The following is a 7,779-nucleotide window of genomic DNA, read 5'->3' on the forward strand; positions in this document are numbered from 1 at the left end:
ATGGAAGCGTGTACAGAGACAAAAGTGGTGCAGAAACATACCTTTATCTATTTATAATGCATCCATTTGAGCACTCAGGTTCCTTTGTGTAAACTGGCAGAAGGCTTTTAAAATGTGATGCTGTAAAACAGGTGTTTTTAAAAACACATTCTGGCAGAAATCCTGTATCAGTTACCTGCAGTTACACACCTAAAATTGTTATGTATTCATGGCCCCTATGTAGCCCCTAAACTAGCACCTCAGGTCCCATTATCTCCACTTACCAGGCAAGCAGGGGTGTGCTGCACCAGCATTCAGTGCAAAGCACCATAACTGTGATTCTTATGCATGCATAAAGACCACACAGGTTTCTGGCTAATAAGGGGCTGGGTGGCTGTGAATACAGTAACTGCTTCACTTAATTTCCTAGTGTTCCTAGTGTTCAGAATGGAAGAAATGATATTTTTAAACCCACTATGACCCCACTACAAAATTTATCATACAAGGAAAGCAAACCAGAACTGAAACAAGGCGATCATGCCATTGCTGGTCTGCCTCCTCCCCAGGGAAACCAGAATGGTCACCTCCCTGCTGTCCTGGTGGCAGGATAAAACCTTTTAAAGATGATGGTTAACCACTCCAATGACGCGAGGAATAGAACCAAGAGCACCAAGATGATGGTTTTTAAGATTGATTCAGCAGGTGCTGTACAAACAAAACAAAACTTTATTTATATACCCACCCGCACAAACTGCCAGCCTTGCCCATGATTTTAAATGAAAACAAAAAGGAATTTTGAACTGAGACTGAGGAAATTGTGAGTGGAACTTTCTATCTTTGGGATTAATTGACTATAATTGACTATAAACTACAACCAACCTTAAAAGAGAAAATTTGAAAGTCAAGATCTTTTAATTTAACAACAATCTTGTATTGGATGAACTGGACGATAAAGTTGAGGCAAAGATATAAGAAGTAATTTTACACTCCTCCCGCTTGTTGTCCGGGGTTGGGAAGAGACCGCGGGAAAGGTGAAACGAAGAAACGAGGAAAGATTAATAACTTACAATTTGACCTTGGAGGCCATGATGTTATGACTGGAGCCTCCTTCTTGTAAACAACTCTCTGTCTACGCTCCTACGGAACGCCAGTAAGCTCCAAAAACCACTGAGCATTTCCGGTGGGAGAGAGCGCTGGCGAAGAAGAGGAAGAGAAAGAGGGAGGAAGTGGAAGCCTGGGCGGTGCTTCTCTCTAAAGGAACCGGTGGAAACACTGGTGTGGTAAAAGAGCCTGCCAGAGCTGCCGATCATCCAGAGGAACAAACAGAGAGAGAAATAAGAGACGGGAGAAGGCGACGGGCAAACATTGATAAGCAGATATCCGAGTCAACGGAAATTGTGTACAGTGAGTAGCTGGCGGTATTAAAGAGAAAAGTCCCCTTTCCTACCAGCATTAATATTGGGCATAATAGGATAACTAAGTATGGCAGTCCCTAAATTTAAATCAGAAAGGGACATGAGGGACAGCAGAGCTCAATCAAGAAGACCATCACATGCGGAGGATATAAATCTGAGAGATATTTTACAAGAGATTCAAAAACTGGCGGAGAGACAGGAAGAGCATCAAAGAGAAGCTCAACTGAAATTAGATAAACAAGCCTACCAACAAAAGGAACTTCACCAAGAAATGCTTGAGATGAAAAAAGAAATCAAGGAAGACATTGGATTTCTGAAAAGGGAAATGGAAAAATCACATAGGGACATTAATGAGCTGAAAGTAGAGAACATTAAAATAATTAAATCCCAGGGGAAATTACAGAAAAAACTAGATGGGCTCGAATTCAAAAATGAAAAATTAGAAAAAATGCAGGAGAAAATGGAACTGAATGAGAAAGAATTCCAATTACGTTTCCGAAATATTCAAGAGGAAGCCAATGAAAATTTAAGGAAAATAATTGTGAAATTGGTTTCAGACCTTCTCAAACAAGATCCAGAGTTAATAGACAATGGAATAGATCAAGTATATAGAATCCAGACAAATTTCTCCAGAAGAAATAGAGCCCACAGAGATGTAATTATTCATTTTGTAAAGAAAAGGACCCGGGATGAAATCTTGATGTCCAACAACCGAAACCCAATGTATTTTAAGGAAAAAAAGATAATAGTATTAAAAGAATTCCCTCAGGCAATACTAAATAGAAGAAGAAAATATTTCTTTTTGACAGATGAGCTTAAAAGACAAAAAATCCGCTTTAGATGGGAAAGAAGCGAAGGGATAATGGTTACTTGGAAGGGAGAAAAGCACTGGCTGACTTCGGAGGAGAAGGCAAAGGACTTTTTTCAAAAGCTGAAGCAAGATAAGAAGGAAAATGTGCCTATACCACCAAGCCCTCCTTCAGTGAAAAGAAAGAAACCAAAGAGAGCTAGGCATATATCACCTAAGGACTCTGATTTAAAGGTAAAACTAAATCCAACGGCATCGGGCACATCCGATGTGGGAGATGACAACGAAGAGGAATCAGAAGAAAGGGAAGATGAGGATATAGAGTCAGAAGAAGAAGACAAAATGGAAGAAGAAAATGTACCCCGGGCCCCAAGTGGTGCAGAAGGAACCGATTATGGTGTTGAGTGACTTTAAGTGTAATTTAAAGTTTTATTCTAACAACATTAATGGGCTTAATTTGCCCAGTAAGAGAAAAGAGGTTATGAATAGTTTAAGGAGAGGTAGATTTGACGTTATAGCTTTACAAGAAACACATATATCACAGAGATTCGGTGCCCATTTAATAAATAAAAACTTGGGGAGAGAATTTATCTCTTCAGATAAAAATAAGAAAAGGGGAGTAGTGCTTTATGTGAACGATCAAATCCAATCAACTCTTCAATTTAAAGATGAAGAAGGTAGATTTGTAGCGGCCCTTGTGACCTACAACTCTCATAAAATTTTAATTGTAAATATTTATGCTCCGAACGGCCCTAAAAGGAAATTCATTAGTGATTTAAAGAAAAATATTGCAGTTTCAGTATATGATCACCTAATTATTTTAGGTGATTTTAATGGTATAATGGACATTAAATTAGATACAACTAAAGTATTTAAAAACAAAAAAAAAACGAGAAAGGAAGATTATTACCTTCAAATTTTCAGAAGCTGAGAGAAGAATTCGATCTACGAGATGTCTGGAGGCTTAAGAATCCAGACTCTCGTGACTACACTTTCTACTCAGGTAGATGTAAATCTTGGGCAAGAATAGATATGATCTGGGTATCCAATTCGCTATGTACAAAAATAGACAAAATAGATATCCTACCAAGGAACAAATCTGATCATAGCCCCATTACTATGTTAATAAATTATAAAAAAACAATTAAAAAATGGAGATTCGATGATAATTTATTAAAAAAAGAAATGGATATCATCAAAAATAAAAAATTGACTAATGAATTTTTTGAATTTAATTGGCAATCGGAAACCAGAATTCAGGTGACATGGGACGCATATAAGGCGGTAATAAGGGGATATTTAATACAACAGAAAATAGAGAAAAATAAAGTGAAATTTCAGAAATTGAATGAAATTAATAAGGAAATAACTCAAATAGAGAATGAACTCAAGAAATGCCCACAGAAGTTGTCTTTAGAAAAAAGGAGGATAACACTCATTAATAATAAAAAGAATTTGGAGTTAGACCACACAGCTACTCAGCTTAAATTTATTAAACGTTATAATTTTGAAAATGCAAATAAACCGGGGGCTTGGCTTGCACGGAAAGTTAGAAAGAAAAGACAGAAGCAGTTGATAACAAAAATAATTGACGATAACATAGCGTATTTGAGTGATGAAGAGATTCTAGGTAAATTTAGAGAATTCTATACCAAACTTTACAAAAAAGAGGAGATAAAATTGGATGACATTTCAGAATATCTAAATACTTTGAAACTTCAGAAAATATCAGACTCCCAAAGAGAATATTTAAATAAAGATATAACAGAGAAAGAAATTAGAAATGCTATAAAATCAATGAAGCCTAATAAAGCACCGGGACCGGATGGCTTCACATTAAGTTTTTATAGGGTGTTAGAGGAGGAACTGGTACCTTTTCTAGTGAAAATAATGAATGCGGCGTTAAAAGATAAGATTATTCCAGAGTCCTGGACTAAAGCGGAGGTGATAGCAATTCCAAAAGATTCAGCAGATACAACGGACGTGCGCAACTATAGACCCATCTCCCTCTTGAATATTGATTACAAATTATTTACGACAATCTTGGCAAACAGATTAAAAACCTTTTTGGAAAATTGGATAGGAAGGGAACAAAATGGCTTTCTTCCTGGAAGACAATTGCAAGATAATGTTAGATGTATTCTAGATGTTATAGAATATTATGAGTTCAACCATCAGAGAGAAGTGGCACTTCTGGCAATAGATGCAGAAAAGGCATTCGATAACCTTAATTGGAACTTTTTCAAATTACTAGGCAGAGAACTTGATTTGGGTTACAACTTTATGAATGCCATAGAGGCGATTTATAATAAACAATCAGCCAGAGTGATAATTAATGGACACCAATCAGAAGAATTTAACATAGAGAAGGGAACCAGACAGGGTTGTCCCCTGTCTCCCTTGATTTTTATTTTTGCAGTAGACATATTAATAAGAAATATTAGGCGAGATGAACAATTAAAAGGTTTAAAAATAAAAAAGGAGGAGGTTAAAATTAGGGCCTTCGCAGATGACTTAATCTGCGTAATAGAAGAACCCAAAAATAATCTAAATATTTGGTTAAAGGAGATTGAGAAGTTTGGAAAAGTAGCGGGATTTTATATTAATAAAGAAAAGACTAAAATTTTGACGAAAAATGTTACAAAAAAGAACAAGGAGCTTATTCAAGAAAAGTCGGGGATAAAAGTAACTTCAAAAATTAGGTACTTAGGAATATGGATTACTGCTAAAAACGCTCAACTATTAGAAAATAATTATTTAAGTAAATGGCAAGAGATAAGAAAGGACTTGCAACAATGGCAACATCTAAAAATTTCATTATTAGGAAGAATCAGCCTAGTAAAAATGAATGTCTTGCCAAAATTACTATATCTTTTTCAAAACCTACCGATAATAAGAAACCAAAAACTTTTTAAAGAATGGAAGAGGGACATCTCCAAATTTATTTGGAAGAATAAAAAACCTAGAATAAATTTTACTATTATGAAAGATTCCCCTAAAAGAGGGGGCTTTGGCCTCCCAGATTTTCAGCTGTATTTTGAGGCTTGCGCCCTACAGTGGATTAAGGAGTAGGTCACCTTGGAGAAAGAAGATTTACTAAATCTGGAAGGCTTCGACTTACGCAGAGGCTGGCATGCTTATTTAGGATATGATAAGAGGTCAATTGAAAAGAACTTTGGGAATCACTTTATTAGATCTGCTTTAATAAAAATTTGGGAAAAATATAAAGTTCAGTTCTATTACAATAAACTACCACTCTGGATCTCCACTTTGGAGGCGAATCAGAGAAAACTGTTAGGCTGGTCTGTGTGGCCTACATATAAAGATGTCTTAACTAGAATTCAAGGAACATACGAGTTAAAATCTAAGGAAGAAATCAAACAGAAATTCCCTAATATGTCCTGGTTCCAATATGCTCAAATAAAAGAACAATTTTCTAAAGACAAGATAAATGGATTTGGTAGTTTAAATAACGCATGGGACAAAATAATATCTTTAAAGGGAAAGATGATTTCAAGAATTTACACCATCGTACTAGAAGGGTCTACGCAAATGGTGGGAATTAAAAATTGTATGGTGAAATGGGCTAGGAATATCGGACGTCCTATAAGACTAGAGGAATGGGAAACAATATGGAATAAGAAATTAAAATATACTTACGCTTCAGATTTGAAAGAAAACTGGTATAAAATCTTTCATAGATGGTACATAACGCCGAAAAAATTAGGTAAAATGTATAAGAATTATGATAATAAGTGTTGGAAGTGCAAAACCCAGATAGGGTCCTTTTATCACACGTGGTGGACGTGTGATAAAACGAAAAAATTTTGGAAAATGATTCATGCAGAGATTCAAACCATATTAGATAAGCAGTTCCCGCTTAAACCTGAATATTATTTATTAGGAATAACGGACACAAGCTTGAATTTTGACTCAAATGATGATATTTTATTTACATACTGTATTACAGCCGCAAGAATGACTTTCGCAAAGCATTGGAAAAATGAGGAGACGCCGAAGAAAACTAGTTGGTTGAACAAACTGAATGAAATTCGAGACATGGATAAACTTACCTTTTTATTGAGAACGACAAGAGGAAAAAGTATTAGAGAAACTAACTGGGGAAAAGTGGAAGAATATCTTAACAATTATTAATTTTGTAATATTAACTATGTAATAGGTATGAATGAATTTATGCAAGTACGGTGACTTAAGGTATAGTTTAGATAGGGAAGTGTGCTTCCCAAAGAAAGACATTTCCGGGTATTTCTTTTCTGTTTATTATTATTTTACTGAATTGTACGTTTTCCTTGTCCAACCCTCCATCCCCCTCCCCCCCTTCCCAATACTTATTTCCCTCTTTTTCTTTTTCACCCCACCCTTATCCCCCCCTTCCCATCCCTTTGGTTCCTCACTATACCCCCGTTTTTATATGCTCGCACTGTATTTGGAAAATTTCAAATAAAAATTATTTAAAAAAAAAAACTTTATTTATATACCATTCTATCTCCTCAGAAGGGAGAACTGTTTGGCAGTGGAACTTTCTGCCTCGGAGTGTGATGGAAGCTCCTTCTTTGGAGGCTTTTAAGCAGAGGCTGGATGGCCATCTGTCAGGGGTGCTTTGAGTGTGTTTTCCCTGCTTCTTGGCAAGGGGTTGGACTGGATGGCCCGTGAGGTCCCTTCCAACTCTATGATTCTATGATTCTATGACTCAGGGTGGTTTACAACATAGGTAAGCATTCAATACCACATAGAAACATATAACACCACTGTAAGGTAAAGGTAAAGGTTTCCCCTGACATTAAGTCCAGTCGTGTCCGACTCTGGGGGTTGGTGCTCATTTCCATCTCTAAGCTGTAGACACCTCCAAGGTCATGTGGCCAGCATGACTGCATGGAACACTGTTACCTTCCCACCGGAGCGGTACCTATTGATCTACTCACATTTGCATGTTTTCGAACTGCTAGGTTGGCAGAAGCTGGAGCTAACAGCGGCCGCTCACTCCGTTTCCCAGGTTTTAACCTGGGACCTTTCGGTCTGCAAGTTCAGCAGCTCAGCGCTTTAATACACTGAGCCACCGGAGGCTCCCCAACACCACTGTAATAAAAACATAAACATAATAACGATTAAAAACAAATATACCTATTTAAAATAAGAGCAGTTTCAGCACCCAATATCACTCCATTGGGTGATATTCAGCTACCAATGGACAGAACTCCAGGATGAGCTAAGACAATTATAGGGACTGGGCTAGGGCTCGTGCAGCAAGTAACATAGAGTCAGGGGATAAAATAAAGTGCAACTGATGGCAAGCAATAGGGCCTGGGTTACTCAATTTCAGGCCTGCTGAGTAGCTATAGGGTGGCTATGCTAGTGCAATGACATATCAAAGGGCCCTGTAGTGTGTAAAGTGCAAGGCAAGGACCTATCTGGTGGCCAGGATAGAGTCTAGGGTTTGAGATTCCAAAGGCCTTCTGAAACCACCAGATTTTTAGGTCCCTGCGGAAAGAGGCTAGTGATGGGTCTTGCCTTATCTCTTTGGGGAGGATGTACCAAAGGCAGGAGGCCACCACTGAG

At 37.3% G+C, this 7,779-nt stretch overlaps 1 protein-coding gene across 2 annotated transcripts; it reads left to right on the top strand.

Moving 5' to 3' along the window:
* The first annotated feature begins 847 nt into the window (after nucleotides 1–847).
* On the top strand, nucleotides 848–6,258 carry LOC107983179 (inner centromere protein). 2 transcript variants are annotated; one of them, XM_062974701.1, is made up of 2 exons: nucleotides 848–2,601; nucleotides 6,173–6,258. In XM_062974701.1, the coding sequence occupies exons 1-2, from the start codon at nucleotides 1,462–1,464 to the stop codon at nucleotides 6,182–6,184; spliced, it is 1,152 nt and encodes a 383-aa protein (XP_062830771.1). In that variant the 5' UTR covers nucleotides 848–1,461; the 3' UTR covers nucleotides 6,185–6,258. The 2 variants fall into 2 exon arrangements, with proteins under 2 accessions (XP_062830771.1, XP_016851012.2); XM_016995523.2 differs by having other exon boundaries at nucleotides 854–2,618.
* Nucleotides 6,259–7,779: the final 1,521 nt, after the last annotated feature.

Source organism: Anolis carolinensis, chromosome 3, assembly GCF_035594765.1.
Source record: "Anolis carolinensis isolate JA03-04 chromosome 3, rAnoCar3.1.pri, whole genome shotgun sequence".
Lineage (NCBI taxonomy): Eukaryota > Metazoa > Chordata > Lepidosauria > Squamata > Dactyloidae > Anolis > Anolis carolinensis.